Source organism: Rattus rattus, chromosome X, assembly GCF_011064425.1.
Source record: "Rattus rattus isolate New Zealand chromosome X, Rrattus_CSIRO_v1, whole genome shotgun sequence".
In the NCBI taxonomy this organism is placed as follows: Eukaryota; Metazoa; Chordata; class Mammalia; order Rodentia; family Muridae; genus Rattus; species Rattus rattus.
Genome location: NC_046172.1, coordinates 61,171,931 through 61,193,457, shown reverse-complemented (window position 1 = coordinate 61,193,457; position 21,527 = coordinate 61,171,931). Strand labels below are relative to the sequence as shown.

At 37.6% G+C, this 21,527-nt stretch overlaps 1 protein-coding gene across 1 annotated transcript in view; it reads right to left on the bottom strand.

The window, feature by feature from the left end:
• The window catches only part of LOC116888445 (charged multivesicular body protein 1b-2), a 39,772-nt gene that overhangs the window by 2,180 nt on the left and 16,065 nt on the right, over positions 1-21,527 (bottom strand). Inside the window, exons 3-5 of the mRNA XM_032889720.1 lie at positions 6,761-6,907; positions 6,338-6,406; positions 6,144-6,251 (exon numbers count right to left, since the gene is read on the bottom strand). Of these exons, the coding sequence (XP_032745611.1) occupies positions 6,144-6,251; positions 6,338-6,406; positions 6,761-6,907 (324 nt within the window). The remainder of the gene's footprint in view (positions 1-6,143; positions 6,252-6,337; positions 6,407-6,760; positions 6,908-21,527) is intronic.

Below are 21,527 nucleotides of genomic sequence, written 5' to 3'. Positions count from 1 at the left end.
AAAAGTCAACACCTGCTTATATTGTTTTGAATGTTACTGAGTCACTGAGGAGAAACAGATAAGTTCTAGGAGAGGACAGGAAGGAGATAAAAGAAGGAAAGCACTTTGTGTGTTACCTGTGCTGATACTTGCTAGGAACATGGGGGAGGCACACGTGTACTTGCACACAGTTACAAAGCAGAGAAGGGTACCATATGCTCTACTGTGCAACTCTCCTGCTTATTCACTTGAACCAGGGTTTCTCACTGAACCTAGAATTGGACTGGTGGTCAGCAAACCCCAGCAATCTTTCTTGTCTCTGTCTACTGGGGTTATAACATACCTACGATTATAGGTATGCTCTGTGCCATGGCCAAATTTTTACACTTGTTCAGGAGGTCTAAATGCAAGTCCTCATGCTTGTATATAAAGTGCTCTTAGGCACTGAGCCATCGCCTAAGCCAAGGAAAAAATTTAAGCACTGCTGTATGGTTTAATTGCAATGCTATAATTATTCTAATATATACATCATTAAAAAGTAAAGATAGAGAGGGATTTTACATAGAGGGGGAGGAACAATCATTCTGTAGCAATTCTCATCAAAATTGGAGTGGCTGTATTCATAGAACTAGGTAGAAGATCCTGAAATCCAAACCAATATGCAAAACAACACATATAGTCAAAGATGTAATGTATAAAAAGATCAGAGCTAGAATGAAAGCAGCATCTGACTGCAAGATATACTACAGAAACCTAGTAACCAAAGTAGCATAAGGTACTGGCCTAACGAAAGACAGACCAATGGGACAGAGTAGGTATACAGAAATAAACCCATGCCACTACTATAGATAAAAGAGTTTTTGGACAGATGTGCTGGAGAATTGTCAGCCATTTCCATCTATGATGCTAAGAAAGCTCCATTCATAATACTAAAATGTGGTCTACTTTCACGTCATATGAAGGTAACTCAAGGAAGAACAAAAACATAAACATAAGACATGAAGCCCTGAGAATACTTGAAAACACAGGGACAATAATTGAATATTTTTGGATGATATCCAAAGCACAGAAAAAAGGACATAGAGAATCCTACCATACTGAAAATGTCTACAGGAAACAATTGGCAAAGTGAAGACAATATGAAGTATAGCATAAAGTATGTTAGCTGCTTGCTAATCCCTACTAGAAGATGCCAGAAACTCCTAAAATACAATAACCCCAAATAAATCAAATAAAATGGGGAATAGATCTAAACAGACATTTTTCAATAGAAGACACAATTCTCTAATAGGTATATGAAAAAAAAAAAAAAACCCCTCAACATCACCAGAGTAAAAAAGCAAATCAAAATGAGAATAGGGTATTAGCATAACCAAGTAAGAATGGCTCATATACAAAATTCTAAATACTGTTGTGGGTGAAGAAACGGTTGGTGAGATTGTAAATTACCACAGGCATTGTAAAAAGAAGGCCTCTTAAAAATGAGTAAGAGGCTATTGCTTGAGACTGAGCTATTCTAGGGAGATCTGAAAATGGGAAAATCACAATTCAGGAATACTTGAAACACTGTGTAAAAGGCATGGCCTATGAAGGGCACAGTGGCTGCAGGCCCACCTTTATGCTGTGGGTAAACGCCTTCAAGGTAACAAGGTAACAGTGGACACTGATAGGCCTGAGTCCATGGCTAAGGAACTCAGACTAGTTCTCTTCTGTGTTTTTTTTTTTTTTGCTACCATAAAGGAATCAGAGCTCTGGGGAAGTTCAGTAAATCTTGACTTCCAGACTCATCTGTCACAGGATAATTAACCCCTGCATGGCTATGACGCACTGAGACATGCAGGCAAACTGCTCGGCTCCCTTGGTTCTCCCCGTCCAGTATAGACTTCTGTGTTGTTTGCTTTTCCCATTTCCTGTGTACTTGGGGCCAACTTGTGGCCTAGACATTAACTACCCCAGGATGAAAAAAATCTCGGTGGAGCTCTCAGGTGAGGAAGAACCTACCAAGGACATACACAGAAAGCTAAATGTGGTCAATGACTCATGAAACTCAGTAACATATTAAAGAGACTGGATACCATAAACAAGTGAGGTTCATTCCAGAGATGACACGGATAGCTCAACATATACAAATCAACAAATGTAACAACACACAAATTATGGACTATAAAATTCTGACAAGGTTGGACCCCAGTGGAGAGGAATGTGTGTGTGTGTGTGGGGGGCAGTCAGGGGGTGGATGTGGGGAACACCCGTATGGGGGAGGGGGTGGGGATGGGAGGCTTATGGACAGGAAACTGGGAAAAGGAATAACATTTGAAATGTAAGTAAAGAAATATAACTAATAAAAAGATTTAAAATAAATTACATGAAAACCAACAGAGATACAGAAAATGCCTTGACAAAGTTCAGCACTGATTCATGATAAAAATTCCAAAGATACCAGGACTAAAAAGGGAAGAGAGGGGTAAGGGAGGGACTAGCATGAGGACCAACTAACAGTAATGGCCATTTTGGGGGTCATATGGAAATCTACTATACAGAAGCGTCTTGTATATACATATATGAAAGAAATCTAAATGAAATCACAAACTAAGCGACATAAAACCAACTAGACATCTATCAGGACCAAATGAAACCTCCAGTGTCAGAAATGGGTTACATATAATAGAGTTGCTGGCTAAAGGGCTTCCATGGAAACCCCCAATATCCCAGGCTATTGATAAGGCTACTGATTGCTTTCTATGACCTTATGATAAGGCCCTTTAGCAGAAGACCATACCTATATACCTCATGGAACATGGAGAAGCTGAGCAGGTACCTACCTAGAGCCTTCACCTCTACTGACTAGGGTTCATCGTACTGGAAGGTTCTGTGAATTATCCCAGAGGAGACAAATAAACACCAACTCAGCTATAAAATATTTGATCTACAATGTTATTTAAGACCCATTCTTGATGCAACTAATGCCTGACACTGCTCAGATAGGCCATGGGCATAGGGGAAAAGAAAATCTATTATTCTTGTAAAGGAACATAGTAATATGACTCCTAATACTATTCTGCTATATCCATAGATCAGTGCCTTGCTCAGCCATCATTATAGAAGCTTCCACTCACAGCAGATGGGAACAAATATAAACACTCAAAACTGGACAATGTGCAGAGAGTGAGAAACTTTGGAATACCCAGTGATAAATGGGATGTTTTGTCAAACTCTCAAAGCAAGGATCAAGGAACTATGTAGACGAGGAGGCTGAAAGACTATAAGAGCCAGAGGGGATGAAGGACACCAAGAAAACAATGCCTTCCAAATATAAAATGACTGACACATTTGAACTCACAGAGACGGTAGCAGCATGCGCAAGGTCCAAGCCAGATAGGGTTCGAGCACTGAAAGGAGGAAGTGGACATGATCTCCCATCCCCTAATCAAGAAGCTATCTCCAATTGACAACAGTTTGCAAAGGAAAAATTAGTTTTCTCTAACAGATACCTAGCAGTAGATGGCCAACTTTAAATTAAATTAATGGTTTTATTATATTTTACATATTATTTATTTATATATATATTTTGTCTCATGGTGCTTTGACTGGACATGTTTCACCTTACCAAACTTTTGATTATTTATTATAGCTTTTAGCACTATAATAATAGAGTCCATTGTGGAGAGTCCTTAAAAATGGAAACAATAACCCTAAAATACAATTAGCACAGTTATACCACTCTGGGTAACTTCAAGGTATTTAAGTCAGCATACAACATAAATACTGGAATATCCATTTCAGCATCATCCAAAATAGCTGTGCCTCTATTTTCGCCAACAGATGGGTGAACAATGGAAATACAGTAAATATACACAATAGAGAATTTTCAAACATAAAAAAGAAAATTATTCTAATTCTCAGGGAAATCAATGGAAATGGATATCACTCTGTTAGATGGAAGACTAAAAAAGATACATATGCCATTTTCCTTCTATAAAGAATTTAGAATTTAAAAGTTATAAAAAAGAAGAAATTGGAAGGAAGATGTATTTAACTAGAGGTTTAGCAGAAGGGGTAAACAGGGGCAACTATGAGAGAAATATGAATGAAAATGTCATAATGACATTCATTTTATACAATGAATACAAGTATACTGCATATATGTTATGGTTGTGAAGCTTGGTGCTCATGTGGGACTCCTAAACAGTGGGAGTAGGGGCTGTCTCTTTTGCCTGCTCTTGGGATCCTTTTCTTCTTACTGGAGTGCCTTGTCCAGTCTTGGTATGAGGGGAGGTTCCTAGTCTTATTGTAATTTGTTATGCTGTATTAGATTGATATCCCTTGACCTATTCCTTTCTGAAGGGAAACAGAGGAAGAGTGGAACTAGGGGAGAGGGGAGGGAGGGTGGAGCATCTAGGTGAAGTGGAGGGAGGGGAAACTCTGGTCAGGATGTAAGGTATAAAAGAAGAATAAATAAATAGATGATATTAAATTAAATAAAAAGCTAATGTAGATGAACTTCATGCTTCAGCAATCCACATTTGAGCACATACACAAAGTGCATGAAACCACCAAACCAAGTTGACATCTCAACTCTCTAATGCAATAAAACACTTCCTAACAGATAACTGACTATCAAAGAATAATGTTCAGAAATTGTATAGGCTATACCTGCATTTTACCAACTTACCTATATCCTCAGAACTTTAGAGTAGTGATTTTTAAAAGATTTATTTATTTATTTATTTATTTATTTATTTATTTATATTCCTAAATGCTGCCCCTCGTAGAGTTCCTTCCCTTCACCCTCCCCTTCACCTCTGAGAGATCACGCCCCCCCCCGGGGGGGGCATCAGGTCTCTACAGGATTAGACTTATCCTCTCAGGGTAGTATTTTAATCTAGTTCTCAAAGTTGGTTAGCAGCAGAGCAGGACTGGAAATTCAAATACCTTTATTTATTAATCCAAGTCATCTTTTCAATTTACTTGTGTTTCTGAAATATGGCTAATTATAAAATCATCTTGACATGATATACTATACCTTAATAAGGAAAATGTAGAGAAAAGGAGACTTATATACACCACTGGTGAAATGTATGGCTAAAATGGAAAACTGTATAATCATTCCTTAAAATATTAAACTACAATTTGACTGAGTAATCTCACAATAAATTATACATTCCAAGGAAATGAAAATATGTTAAAGAGACATAGGTGTACTCTCACATTCATTGCAATAACATTCACAAGAGCCATGGAATAGAAATATCTTAGATGTCTATCAACCAATGAATACAGAAAAAGAGCATACACTACATACAGAATACTCTTTACTCCCCCTAAAGAACAAAAGTCTACCATTTGTGACAATATAGGTGAAACAAAATGCTAAGTGGAATTATCTAGGCAGAAAAAAGACAGGTACTCTGTAATATCAATTATATATACAAACTGAGGGTATGACTGTGGTTATCAGAGGGTAATGAAGATTGGGTTATAGAAAGGTTGATAAATTAGTAATAAATAACAGTTGGATGGGAGCAACAAGTTCTGGTGTGCTGCTGGGCAAAAGAGTAACTATGGAAATGATAATGTATATTTCTAAACACTAGAGGAAAGTATTTTCCATTTTTAAATCATTCAAAATATCAAATGTTTGAGTAGATATATGGATACTGATTTAAACATTAAACAATATATGTATCAAAATCTCATACTACCCAAATATTATATACCTGTTAAATTTTATTAATAAGGTAAGAGCATTAGCCAGCATGTGGAAACAGGCTCTAGATTCTACATGTGTGATCTAATAAAATTACCAGAATTCCAAACCATACTAGGTGCTAGGTAACATTATCCTCCAAAACATTCTTAACAATCTGAGGGCAGAGCACTAGCAAGCTTCCTACCCGTACTTGGGATACGTTTTGCTTGTATAAGGTAAGGAGATGATTTATATTCATAAAGCCATTCTATTTTAATGTGGGTGATTTGTGTTTTGAGAGTGGTTGCCACTATATAACCCAGGCTGGCCTGGAATTTACTCCATGGCACAGGCTGGTCACAACCTCTTAGAAATCTTGCCTCAGCTCCCAAGTACTATGATAGCAAGCATGTGTAACTATGGCCAGATCGATTCATCTTTAAGAAACTGCTGGAAGTCAACCTGTCAGTCTTACCTGTGGCGTTGTGAGGGTAGTAGTGCTACTCATTGTATCTTCCATTTGCTGGGTCTGAACATCCAATGTTTCAAACTGATGTTCGAATTTGTCCATCAAGGCAGAAATCTATAAAGATATGGTCGTAAGAAAAATGTATCCCGAACAGATGCTAGCTGAACATCAAGTGAAAATAGCACTTCTTTATAGTTTACCTTCTCCAGGTTCATACTCCTCAGTGTAGCATCCATAGATTTAACTACACCTGCCATGGATTTTGTCACCTATGTGGAATACAAAACTGATTGAGCAACATGTAAACTGGTAATTTTCTAAACATACCATTCTATACCAACTTAGGAAGCTTGTCTATAACTAACTTCTTTCACAGTAAAACCACATTATGCATGTTAGTCTAGGTAATATTTTATATTATTGACATTTCCTTAGTAAACAGCTAATGACATGGTTGAAAAGTCCACTGCCAAATTCATTTTCCTCATTAAGGACACTTTTTCCACAAAGTCCTTCATTTCCACCCTCTAATACCTTGTAATGGACACAGACTTGTGGTTTGTGTAAGTCGTCTTACTCTCCTTAAATCCCATCAAGCGTTACTTTGACAGTGTTAGTCTTACCTTGCCCATTGTTACAGCAGTTTGAACTCTGGCTGCCACAGCATCAACCCTAGCACTCATTCTCAAGAAATTGATTGCCTGGTTTTTCTGACGGATTGCATTTTCAGCATGTATTCTGGCAACTTCTGTATTGCCCTTCTGAATGGCCTGTTTTAAACAGAAGTAAAATAGTGTTGGAAAAAAATAACAAACTAAGACATCAGTGAAGACAAAGAGCAAAAGAACGGGTATTTTAAAAACATAAATGACACCAAATTAACTATAATTTGTAAAAGTTTTTAATTAGCCTTTTGAGAGCTAATTATGATTAAAATAGTAAAGGCATAATGTACAATCCTATTTTCTTTTAATCTCACAATTAGAAAATATGCATGTATTAAGTTTAAGATATTAGAATATTCTGCATATGGCACATACTTTTAATTCCAGCAATCAAAGGCAGAGACAAGCTGAGTCTGAATTTGAGGCCGGCCTTGTCTACATAGCAAATACCCCTGCTACTTAATGAGACCTTGACTAAAAAATATAATAGAAAGAAAGTAAAAGTTAAAAATTGATCCTAATCATATCTCCATGCCAATTTCACTGTAATTTTTTATACACACTATCCCAGAATATAAACACATTTATTACTACATAGTTTATAACAAAAAGTGTCAAGAATGCACTGTTTTCTGTCTTGTTCGCTCTCATGTAACAAATATCCCTTGAAGTTGAAAACAAAGCTACATCATCATTTGTAAGGGCTGCGTCATACCGATGTTATTTATAGAATAGTGCTCTTATTTTACTCACAGGTAAAGTAATCAACATAAGATATTGTTATTATAGTTCATCATGATCTAAGAAGTAAAATGTAGTACTTTTCCATGGATAAAATCTATAGCTGGCAGTGTTTGGGTGGCTAAGAACCTGAGAGTAGACCAGAGACCTAGCAGAAAATGAAATACTACTGGGGACATCATCATGGAGATGGGGAATGATGGGAAGAGGCATGGGATGTAGAACAGTCAGAGAATGGACTGGGATAGGAATAAAATATGGAGTGGAAAAGTAAGTAAGTAAGTAAATAAATAAATTAATTAAATTAAATACTACTGTTTTACTAAAGCAGTAGTTCCCAACCTTTCTAATACTGCAACCCTTTAATACAGTTCCTCATTGTATGGTAACCCCAATTATTTTATTGAGTCTTCATAACTGTAATTTTCCTATTGTAATGAGTTGTAGTGTAAATATCTGATATACTGGGTATCTGATATGCAACCCCTGAAGGGATCTCAACTCACACATTGAGAACCACTGTACTAAAGGAATGTCTCAGGAATTTTGGGACAATAAAATGTCTCAAAATGACATTCTGCCATATTCATGGATCAATGTGTTGCTCAGTCATCATCAAAGAAGCTTCCTCCTGCAAGAGATGGGAACAAATAGAGGAAAACTAAGCCAGACAATGTGCAGGGAATGGGAAAGACCTTGACCACTCAGTGCTAAATGTGATGTCTCTATCAAATCCCTTTCCTTAGTTCAGGGAACTCTGCCTGAAGGGGAGGCAGAAAGAATACAAGAGCAGGGGAGGACTGAGGACAGCAAGAAAACAAGGTCCTCTGAACAGAACAGGACTAATGTATATATGAACTCACAGAGACTGTGACAGCAAACATAAGGCTGGCACGGATCTATACCAGAAGAGTTTCTAAAGCTGAGAGACGTGGACACATGCCTCTATCCCCAACCAGAAGCTGCTTCCAATTGATAACCACTTGCCAACACAAAAAGAACTAGATGGTATCTTTAGCGGTTCCCTGTCTCATAATTTAATTTTTAATCCTTTACTGGTTCTTTGCATATATATTATAGCTTCCAGTTTTGTTTTTAATGTATCTGTATGTGTGACTGTATGAGTTGTTGTGCTTTTTCTTTTTCTTGTTTTTTTTTTTCTCTTGGTTAGTTCTATTCCAAATTGCCTGTTTTTAGGTTTATCTTATTTTACTAGTATTCCTTAGATGCTTGCTTGTTTTCTAATGAGACAGAAAGGGAGTAGATCCAGATTGAAGAAGGAAGGGACTGGGATGGGTTGGGTGAGGGGAATCCATAATCAGGATATAGATTATATAAAATACTTTCAATAAAATAAAAATAATACTTCATTGAATTTTTTTGACTAAAAGGGAGACTGAATATTCTGGTATGTATATGGGAAAAAGGAACTCTTATATACTGTTGGTGGGACTAAGGTACCCTAGCCTTTTAGGAATCAATATAAAAGTTCCTGAAAAGTTAAAAATAGAATTAGCATATGATCTGATTTTACTTCTTCTGGGTATATATTCAAAACCAACATGCAAGACTGTTTACGATGGCACCATTTACAACAGCCAAATTATGGAATCACTTTAGATACCCAACCATAGATACATGGACAAAGAAAATGTTATATTTCTCACATACACAGTACAGTTCAGTCATAAAGGATATAATTGTGACATTTGCACAAAAGTGGACAGAAGTGTGAATCATCATGGTAATTTTAATAAGCCAGACTCAGAAAGATAAATAACATATATTTTCTTTCAAAAGTAGAATCTAGATTTGTATTTAAAGACATAAAAGTAAAAGAAAGGCGTTTTGGTGGAGGGACCAGCAGAAGGACTGAGAAAGAAAAGCTAGGGCAACAGGGAGTGGAAATAATTGAAGTATATTATTTACATGCAGAAAAATAATGCTTTTATGGATTTCTTTGTCTCATGTTTCTTTTTAAGATAGAGAGAACATAATTTGGGCAGGTAGTTGGGTGGGGAGGTATCTCAGTAGTTGGGGAAGAGGAAAATATGATAAAATACATAACAGAAAAAATATTTAATAAAAAGGAAAATTATAATTAACCCTATTAGCTTTTACATTACATAAGGTACTTTTACAATTTTTCTGAGTATTTTGCATGTATTCTACCTTTTTGGACTTTTTCTTATGAAATGGCTATGTATTTATTACATGTAATATAAATGTTTCTATATTGTTGATTACTATTTTATATGTGCTTATAGCTTTTAAAAAATGTCTATTTTACTGTGCTTTAAACATCACCTTATCTCAAGCTAATTTCTTGTGATTTTTAATGGTTTCATTTCGGGTATTTCAATATCGATTAAATTTGTAGTTTAGTTGTTTAAATTATTGATCTATATTCCTACTTGATTAGAATTTTTATTTTGACATGGGTTCTTCTTAAGTTACCCAGGGTGGCCTTGAACTCTCAATTCATCTGCCCGAGCCTCCTGAATAGCTGAATAGTTGGGAGCAGGCATATACTACAGGTTTGCCTCTCACTCATATATATATCTATTGCTGTCCCAAAATAATTGCCTCCTTGATTGAAGCATTTTCTCCTGTAATATATTCAAGGGATTTTGTTGGTTTGATGCCCGTTTTCTTCATTTTAACTAATTAAAAATTCTTATACAAGAAACACCTGTATGTGAATACAGAATTAAAGTGGAAAATAATAACTTATATAAAAAAGGCTTTCTCTCAGCCCAGCCCCTGGGTTGGATAGTTCAGGGTTAGATAGTTCAGGGTTAGGGCAGGGTGTGCCAGGTATGGACTGAAGGATGCTGGGAGAACCTGGAGGCTAAATCAGTCTCCTTTGATATGTAAAATATGAACCTAGGTCGCTTTTCCAGGAGCCTCACCTGTTCTAGCAGTGAGGCATATCCTGGGTCTGCTTGTCTCTCCCCGGCCTCTTCCTTTTTTCTTTATTACATTTTGCATGTGAATGAGTATAGGTGTGCATGTGCCTTTTTGCACTTAAAGGGTGGAGGACCACTTCCTTCTACCCGGTGGGTCTTAGGGCAAGCCCTTTTACCCATCTTACCAGCCTCTATCTTTCTTCTTCCTTAAACATTTAAATTCTGCATGTTTCTGAGTGCTTGCATCTATGCATGTACACTGCATGCATGCCTGGTACCTGTGTGAACCACAAGAGGTCATCAGATCCCCTGGAACTAAAGTCATGTGAACCGCCAAATGGGGCTGCAAACTGAACCTACATTCTCTGCAAGAGCAGTAAGTGCTCCCCCTCCCCCCAGATAGCCCTGACTATTTTGGAACTCATGGGATTAAAGGTGTGAGACACACACACACACACACACACACACACACACACACACACACACACACACACACACGGTTTTCAACACAGTCACTCAAAAGCCTAGCATCTAGCAAATGTAAGGCAGCATTTTAGGCACTGGGAATTTAGTAGTAAACTCAAAGAAATCCTTGGGTTCTAATGGAACATACACTCCAAGCATAGTCTGATAATACGCAAGACAATTAAAAAATGGTAAAGGTGGCAGATATATAAAGAGGTGGGTGGCACATGCCTTTATTTTCAACACTTTGGAGGCAGAGGCAGGCAGGCAGGGCAGGGTAATCTCTGAGTTCAAGGCATACTAAGGCTTCTATAGTGCGATCCTGCCTCAGAGAGGGGGGAGTGGGAGGGAGGGAGAGGTAGTAGTAAGTGTTAGGGGGAAGGAGGGGGAGGTAGTAGTAGGTATCAGGTAGAGAAACAAAATATATATGACAGTAAAAAAGAAAGGCTATGAATTTGAAAGAGAGTAAGAGGTATATGAGATGACTTGAAGAATGGGAAGGGGAGAATAATGCAATTATAAATCTCAAAAATTAAAACATTTAAAAATGATAAAAAGAAAAAGTTAAGATTCCAATTCTTAAATTTTCATACCCTGGAAAAGACTTTTAATGTAGTGAGATGTGAGGAAACATGGAAATATAAAAAGGCTTCTTTATCTTAATAGAGGAAGGGAGCAAGCCTATCAAGTCATGGATACTTAGCACAGCAAGCAGAAAAATGCCAGTGAGAAGAAACTCAGGTAGAGGCAGAGTGGGGGTCAACACAATGAAGAAAGTCTACAAAATGGGAAGTCAGAAATGAAATCCAGTAATAAATCAGAAATGGCTTTGGAGCCATTTTAAAACTCCGGCTTTTATTTGGAGAGAAGAGATTAAGACAGTTCTGAGCAGAACACTGCCAAGTTATGACTTCTGTCTTTAAAAGCCTTCCCTGGCTGCTGTGTTAGGATTACTTTTATGGAACTGAGGGATATAGCTCAGTAGTTCAGCGGTGGAGTGCTTGTCTAACAGGAGCAATGATGTTGGCCTTGATTCCCAGCACCCAGGGGAAGAAAAGAAAATTAAACTAAAACTAAACCATTATGGGAACAGAGTCAAAACAAAGAGGCCCATTTGAAATTGTCTGCTGTAAGTAATATAAGATAAAGGTGCCCTTCGGGGAGATAAGTACACTGAACTTGGTAAGAAATGATCAGATTCTAAGTAACTTTTAAAGACTTGAAGTGCCTTTGAAAAGTGCTTTTGAAAGATTTTTTGAAAGATATGTGTATGAAAGAAAGTTAAACATAATGCCATTTTAATGCTGTTTTATCTGAATGACAGAAAATGCCTTACAGGAACACAGGAACACAGCACTGGAGGATAGCATGTAAGGCGCTCTGTTTCAAGTTTGATTTTTTCCCCTTGGTCACCCAAGCAGAATCAATGAACAGTTGAAAACAGGAGTCTTCAGTTTAGGTAGACTGGCTAGGCTAGATTTATCTATCATCATGCAAATAAAGCTAGAAGACTAGATGAACTCACTTCTGGAGTCAATGTAGGCTGGACATACAAAAGGAAACAACAGCTTGAACAGTGGTGAACGTGATTTCCAAAAAGCTAGATCAAAAAAGTATTTGAAGGAAGGGGTAATGAACTCTATCAAATACTATTGGTTGTTTTTAATAAAATATGAGTTAAGAAATGATGATGGAAATGAGCAGTACAAACATTTTTGGTTTTTCCCTGTTGGGAGAGATGTAAAGTATAATCAAACAAAACAAAAAATCAACAAAAAATTAAAGAAGGCCGGAATTAGAGTTAATAAAAATATGAGCTTCTCAAAGGAGTTTGCAAATAATGAAAGAGGGGGCAGGAAAGGTACTAGGCACAGAAGCTAATGGTTAGTTGTTTCCCTAGTACCAAAACCAAATAAACAAACAACCCCTCCCCTATTAAACCTCATACAACAGCAAAAACCATGAAAACATCAAGAGGTAAAAAAGGCTCTTGCATAAGAGCTTTTAAAAAGTTAAGGATGAGTATGTGATAACACAATTTATTCAGCACACAGGAGAAAACTGTTAATGTCAAATAGATTATTACATGAGTAAGGATGATTGGATGAACAGGCCTCAGCACAGAAGAGGATCTTACTCTGTTCAATTCTTAGAACCATGGCCAGATCATCTATTTGTAGAGTAAGGAAGGACAGTCTACGTCAACTGAGGCAGCTATCTACTGGGATTACATAGTTCTCAATGAAGTAGAAAGCAAGAGCTCTGGTCAATTTGAGTAAGGGGAATATTGAAGTTTATAAAGAAGCCATGTTGTGGTCACTGAAGTGAATGGAAGAATACATGGATTAAGGAAATACATTATAACACATCACCATATCATGGTGATTCTCCTAAGTCTCTTTACATCTAATAATTTAGAAAGATGTATAAAAGAACACTGAAATATTCTTATGCAGCCATTTTTATTGCTAAAATAAATCCGAAGGACATAATCACAAAACTCTACAACAATTTATATGTAAGAATAAGGTACTTCCAGTATCAAAAATGGAGGCACAGTTCAGTTGCTGAGTACCTGCGTAGCATGTATAAGGACCTAGGCTCAATTTCCAGTACTGCAAACAAAGAAAACACCAAAACAGACATTACTTAGATATCCAAAAATAGAGGAATGATTGAGTAAATTATAATATAACCACATCAAAAATGGCATCTTACTAATATAAAAGGGCTACATATATCAGATAATTAGCTAATAGCATGGGAGGGGAACCTCATGATTTAGTAACAACAGTAGGATGCATAAGCCATTTTCCATATCCTCTGAATACTAACTGCTGAATATTTATTGTGTATTAGGTACTAATGCTAAAATATTTAACAAGATATGCTCGTACAGGTAGAAGGAAACGAGTAAATAGAGCATATCCCATATGTAATAATACTTATTACATAAATGTAATAAGTGCTTTAGTGGAAATGAGTGATATAATGGGTGTACTTTCAGGTATGTACTTAGGGGCCATCACTTGAAAATAGATGACACTTAAAGTGAATGACCATAAGGAACCAGCCCTATAAATACATAGGAGGAAAAGAAGTTTTTGCAGGAAAAGGACACAGCTAAAGAAAACCAAAAAAACAAGGCTGAGCTATATATGTGCTGAGAAATCCATTGCATTCTGGACCACATTAAAGAGAGGAGGTTTGGAATGTAGGTAGAGTGGATCAGATAGGGCCCTCTTAAACGAGTAGTTCTCAACCTGTGGGTTGCAATCCCTTTGGGAGATAAATGATTATTTCACAGGGTTTGCATATCAGATATCCTACACATCAGATATTTACATATGATCCACTACAGTGGAAAAACTACAGTTATGAAGCAGCAACAAAAATAATTTTATGATTGGGGGTCACCCCAGCATGAAGAACTGTACTGTATTAAATGGTCACAGTGTTAGAGAGGACAAGAACTACTGCTGCCTTCAACAAATGACTAATACATCCACGATATACATTTAAAATGACCACTATGGATACTCAGGGCAGAAACAGCCAGAGGACAATGGTAGATCCAGATAAACCAACTGAGAGGTAGAGTGAGAAGGCAGGGCAGCAGCTGAGAGGGCCAACAAGAAATGGAGTCTGGTTTAGGGTACTGGTGGCAGATGTGGCAAGACATAAGGTATATTTTAAATATAATAATAATAATAATATATTCATATATACACATATATGAATGACAACAAGTGAGCTAAAACATTAAATATCAAAAGTAACAAAGACTCTTGGCTTCTGGCTTGTACAAGAGCATGAGTTCTTTACTAAAACAAAAATAATGGATCAGAACCAGGTAAATATTTTGTGTATACAGAAAGCTGAACTTAAGCATTTCATTGGGGAGAATGGCAGATCTGAGAAGTGGATAAAGTAGAAACGATACAATCATGAGCAAATACTCAAGTCTGCAGCAGAAGTCAGATCATTAAGCAAGGAACACATACATCTTCAAATTCTTACCATTGAATTCATAGCTCAGCTCAGTGTAGCCAGGACTTAACCTCTACTCCAGTAAAATTTTGTTCTTTAAAGTCATTACTCTCTTTCTGCTGGTCATTTTGAATTATCTTCTGTATTCTGTCTGTCAACCCTTCTTGCCATGAATTGCTTCTGTCTCTTTCAGGCCTGCATCTCCCCCAATTGTTCCTTTCTGATCTTTGCTGCTTTTCCATTGTTCATCTCCTGTCCCCTATCCTAGTGCATTTCCCAGACTGGTTTAGTTAGACTGGTGTGCTCCTCGCTGCTTACTCTCTCCCACACATGCCCATAGTTCTAGCACTAATCTTAGTCTGTCTGTTATCTCTTGATGAAATCTACCAATTAGATTCCTGAGAAAATTAATTTCTTATTAGGCTACTGCATCAGGTAGCATATATCACTCAGCATATCAAAGCTCAACATTCCCCCTCAAACAACCTGATAAATTGTTGGTATTTCTACATTGAAACAAAAGCCAACACCTTCACCTAACCATTTGTTCAAGCCAGAACTCAAAAGTTCCTCTTGATACTTTCTTCTTTCCCCTCCCTTATCAGTCATTAAATTCAGATTCTACCACATCAATAGCTTTTAGTTTTGTAAAGCTTTCATTTTTTACGAGTGCTTTGTCTGCATACATGTCAGCTACCTACAGGGCCAGAAGATACTAGATCTTCAAGAAGTGGGGTCACACAGCTGTGAGTCATCATGTGGGTGCTGAGAATTGAACCTGAATCTTTTGGAAGAGCATCGAGTTCTCTCGTTCTCTCTCTCTCTCCCTCCCCCTCCCCCCCTGTAGCTTTCTGAGACAGGTTTCTCTGTGTAGTCCTAGGACTCACTCTGTAGACCAGGCTGGGAGTGGCAGTATTAGGACTTGTGGCCTTGTACGTAGGGAGTATGTCACTGTGGGGGTGGGCTTTGAGAGACCCTCTTTCTAGCTGCCTGGAAGGCAAGTCTTCTCCAGTTTGCCTTCTGAACACCATGTACAACTCTCAGCTCTTCAAGTGCCTGTCGGCCTGGATGCTGCTACGCTTTATGCCATGATGATAATGGACGGCACCTCAGAACCAGCAGCCAGCCCTAACAATCAAATGTCCTTTATAAGAGCTGCCTTTGTCATGGTGTCTCTTCACAGCAGTAAAAACCTAAGATAACCGCTGAAAAATTTCTTCAGTCCCTCAAGAGCTTTTAAATTCTTCACTCAGTCCCTGTTTCCTAATACTTCCCTAACAAAAACAACTCACTGTTTCTTCTTTTAACAATCACCACCCATATTTCAAAGAGGGAAAATGTTAATCTAAAAATTTTCCCTTATCTGTCTACATTGTTTCTGAAAGCTTTTTAATAATTTATTTTAAAACTTTCATACACGAATACTATATTTATAGCATCCTTTCTCCCTCCAGCTCCTCCTATGCCTTCCCCATTCCCTCAAATTCATGCCCTTTTTCACTCATTATTAGTGTTATATATGTAAATGAATAAATTTATAAATACAATATGCTCAGTCCATTTAGCGTTGTCTATGTGTGTATATTTCAGGCTTGACCATTTAGTATGAGAAAATAACCAATAAGGGTACTAGTGTCTTTGATTCTCTTTCTCAGCAGTAAGTATTTGCTTGAAGTGAGGCCTTGTAAGGTTTCCCTTGGCCACACTGGCCTGTAAACTGGTACTGCCCTTGTCCAGGTCTTGCTTTAGGTATGGAATTGTTGAGAGTTGGTCGTTGCAGCTTTCCTACTTTTAGTTTCAAGAACCCTATAACCTAGAGGTCTGAACACTTTTGACCTTTTTTGTAGAAAGCCAAACAGTAAGGAATTAAACTATGCCAGGATAGAAAACGAATCAGAATTTGAAGAGAAGGAAAGTTCTCAAAAAACAACTTAAAGTATTCAAATGTCTTAAAGTATAGTTAGAACTCTAATGTATTAAGGTTCAGAAAGAGAAACACCTAATGTTGTCCTGTATGTATTAGCGTCTAATAGCTAGATATGTTTATTTAGGTTGGGGTAAGTATGGATACAGGTCAGAAAACCAGATAGGGCTCCATGAGGCTATGAGGGAAGTGCGTAATAATACAGAATATAGAAAACTTACCATAGAGTGGGAGATGAAGGAGGAACAGGGGGGAGAGAGAATCAAGCAAAACTAAACATATGAAAATGGCATAAGGAAATATTATATTTTAAGGTAATAATAAATAAATCAATAAATAACAAAACAAAAACCCTTTCAAAAAAGCAAGCCTCAAACTGTATTTGTCACTTTTTGGTAAAAATGAACAAAACAAGCAGCCGTGGCCACAAAACGAAAAGACAAACATTAACAGATGCTATTTCTGTTGTGAAGATACCAAAAGCTGAAAGATAATCTCACAGTGTGAAATCTGGTTAGCCATTTCCTATCTCAAATATCTATTCTGGGTTTTAGACAACAGAAGATAGTCATCAATTCAGTACAAAGTTAAATTTTTGAAGTGTAGTTAATTATTTCTTCCTTAGTTGGCCCAGTAGTAAACAGCTTTTAGATTTAACACTCTGTCATTCTAGGCAGGACACAATTTTCATAGCCATTGTAATAAATGCATTAACAAATACTGGGTTTTCTCTTCCTTTCTCAGTCAGCTTGCACAATTTGCTCCATTTTACAAGGCATGGAAACCTTTCCCTGACTTCTGATCTCTAGTAGTAATGTGGGAAGTTACTTTAGGGAACGTTTCCCTAAACTTACGTTGGTTTCCTTAAAGACACAGGTGACTTCACAGTTCTGTAGTAATATGACCTTCCCAATAACTACTCAGCTCTAACTACAGCAGGAACATGCTACAGACTTCTGCAGGAATTAAAGTTACACCTTCTAGTTGGGTGATATACATCCCCTTTTATGATACTGGTCACTCTACAGGCCAGTTCCCACAGTCTAAAGAGATGAGGCCAGGCCATCTAGCCCTGCATATTTCTCTCTGAGACAGGGAGTAAAGACATTCTTCTATGGTTCTGTGGGATGAGCTTACACCTAATTTTTATAGTCCTCCCCAGGACCTGAGTTGTACAATATCCTTACCATGTAAACTATCCCAGATTAATGCTGAATCGAGTGGTATTCTTATAAGAGTCAGACATTCCATTTGTTGTCTTCCCCGAGAGCTTTCTTTTCTGAACATCTTCCCACCTATCATCCTGTCTGTGAAGGCTTCCTCTTCTACTTTCGGCTATCCTCTTACAGGAAATTTCTCCATAGGCTTTAAAGGAAAGCTTTCTTTTCTTTAGGGCCCTGTTTTTAATATGTTGTACTGTTCCCTTTTCATGTTCTCCTCCTTTAAACTCTAATCATGGCTCGAAGACCCTCATTCTTAATAAAGCTAATTCCTGAAGGGCAATTATATGTCAGCTCCTTTTCTCAACCAACAATTATTATTATTATTATTATTCCTTTATCAAACATTTTCTATAAAATTTCATTTACAAAAAAGATTACAAGAAGGATCCAACCTGCAGGGCAGAGTAGGCTCCCTTTTGCTATAACAGATTCATGCCACAATGAACAAAGTGGAAAAGAGATCTAGGCTGTTTCCTGATTCAATTTTATTTTTCCATATATACTCATAACTGTGTGTGCTCAAGCACGCGTGCACATGCACACATACACACACACACACACACACACACATACCTACACACATGCAAAAGCATACACACATACCATATACAAAAAGAAATGGAGAAAGAAAAAAGTTCCCACTTTTAAACTACATAAAACACTTTTAGCATATAGATTTTCATAAAAAAAACTTATGCTTAAGTTTGCATGGAAAATTAGTTTAACACATTTTAACTGACAATAAAATATAAGCAATGGGTTGGGACAGACGTGCAATATAAATGAGAAAGGATAAGGGAGAGAAAACTAAGGAAGGAACTAGAAGTTACATGAAAAGGTAAATTGTGAAGACATTTCTGAAGGAAAACATAAGCACAATGGACTAAATAGAAGCACAAGGAATACGTCCCCTGTCAGTCAATTGATGGCATGAAACATTAATTATGATGATATAATGGTAGGATATTTTACACAAACAGTATGGTTCTGCTTTCCTGAGACTTGATACCTTTAAAAATTATTATTATTACCATCCTCAGTATATAAAAGCACTTGATCAAAAAATCTATTGGGGGTTTGTTTCTCTTTTCTTAGAGTTGAACATATATTTTTACATAGAGTTTGATGTAAAAATGCCACTGTGTGCACAAAGTTCAGGGACAGTAACTGGCATACATTCATCATACGTAATGATGGGTCGCAAGATATTTTCCAGCAATTCTATCATGCATTTTGACATGCCTTGCCTTTCCCTTCATCCTCACTCTTTACTTTAAATGCAATTCCACATAGGTGCCTCCATCCCTCTTTAAGTTTTTTCTATTATAATTCTTTCAAGTAAGAAAAACGAAATGCTCAAAAATCAAAAAGAACTCAATTTAACAACAGACATGTGCAATTATGAAGAAGTACCTGAATATCCAAAGCAACACTCTAACCTCAGCCCTGATGCCTGAAGAACTCCTATTGTCCCATCCTGACATACTTCCCCGACCTCAACCCCTATAGTGACCTCAGCATGCTAACTTGAATATGTGAGAGGAAAATGTAGGAATACACTTGAACATACAGGTACAAGAAGGACTGTTTGAATATTCTTTTAATGTAAGAATCAAATTAGCCATTATGATTACTAGAAATTATAAATAACCTACATGCCTATCAACAAATAAAAATGAGGTATATTTACATAATGTAATATTTTTGTTGTTGCTTTGTTTTTGTCTTTTTGTTATTTTTGTTCTGTTTAGGTTTTTTGAGACAAGTTTCTCTTGTGTAATAGCCCTGGTTGTGCTGGAACTTGCTTTGTAAACCTGGCTGGCCTGGAACTCCTAGATCCACCTCTTGGGTTTAAAGGCCTGTGCTACCACACCAGGCTTACAGGGTTGAGGAGGATCTGTGTGAAGGGGGTACTGGCAAGAGTGAGGGTTGAAATTGGGATGTAAAGTAAATGCATACAGTATTCTCCTTCAACCAAGGAAGACACTCAAAGAAAAGACAGGCAAGGCCACGGGGAAAAAAGTACCCCACCCACAGCCTCATGCAAAAGCTGGAGGCCAAAAAGGTAATGAATCCTCTGAGAAAAGGCCCAAGAGTGTCAGCATTGGGTATGTCACCTGGCCCAAGAAAATCTCACTAGCTTCCCCAAATGACCCTGTTACATTATGCTGCAGAAGGCAAAGGGCCATCCTCTGTAAGGAGCTCAAAATACTTCCTGCCATTAACCAGTTCTCTCAGGCCCTGGACAGGCAAACAGATCCCCAGCTGTTCCAGCTTGCTCACAAATGCAGGCCACTGACAAAGCAGTCAAGCAAAGGCTGCTGACCTAAGAAGAAAGCTGCTGGCAAAGGGGATATCCCAACCAAGAGACTGCTTGTCCTTTGAGCAGAGGTCAATATAGTTACCAATTGGTGGAGAACAATAAGTCTCAGCTGGTGGTGACTGCCCAAGATATAGACCCCATTGAAAGGGTAGTCTTCCTGCTTGTCCTGTGTCACAAGATGGGGTCCCCTACTGCATCATCAAGGAAAAGATCAGGCTGGAGCCGCTAGTCCACAGGAAGACAGGCATCATTGTTTTATCACAGGTTAACTCAGAAGACAAAGGTGCTCTGGCTAAGCTGGTGGAAACTGTTAAGTCCAATAACAATGACAGATACGTAAGATCCGCTGCCACTGGGGAGGCAACATCCTTCCTGGGTCCTAAGTCTAGGTATTAAAACAGTGACTCCTACTATAGGCTAGAAAAGGCAAAGGTCAATGAACTACCCACTAAACTGGGTTAAATGTATTCTGCTAAGTTTTCTGTCCATAAAATAAATTTAAAATTATCCTGTAAAAAAACAAAAAGAAATCATGAAATTCATAAGTAAATAGAGCTATAAAAAAAAATCATGAATCAGGTAACCTACAAATACTGTATGTATTCTTTCTTTCTCCTCCTCCTCCTCCCTCCCCCCCCCACTTACACAACACACACACACACACACACACACACACACACACACACACACACAAGATAAGATTAGATCTTCCATAGGCAGGCTACAGTCCCCATAACCACAAATGTTAAATTAGAAGAGTCTAGGGGAGACAGAAGGATCTCCCTGGGAAGGATAAATAGAATAGACCCTTATGTATGGGTAGTGTGTGTTCGGGGGGTCGGGGAATGAAACAGGATGATCAAATGGGGATGGGGAGTGGAGGGGTAAGAGAGGGAATGTAAGGGACAGCTAAAAGAAAAAACCATTTGAGGGGTCCCATGGAAATCTGGTATAGTAGAAGCTTCCTAAAATACATACACATACAAAAGAAATCTAAATGGAATAAATGAATAAAGGGGGAGCCAAAGCCCCAAGTAGACATCTCTCCAATGCCTGAAATGGGTTACATACGATTAAGTTGTTGGCTAAAAGGACCCCATGAAAACCTCCAAACATTCTAGACTATTGCCAAGGATACTGGTACAAACTA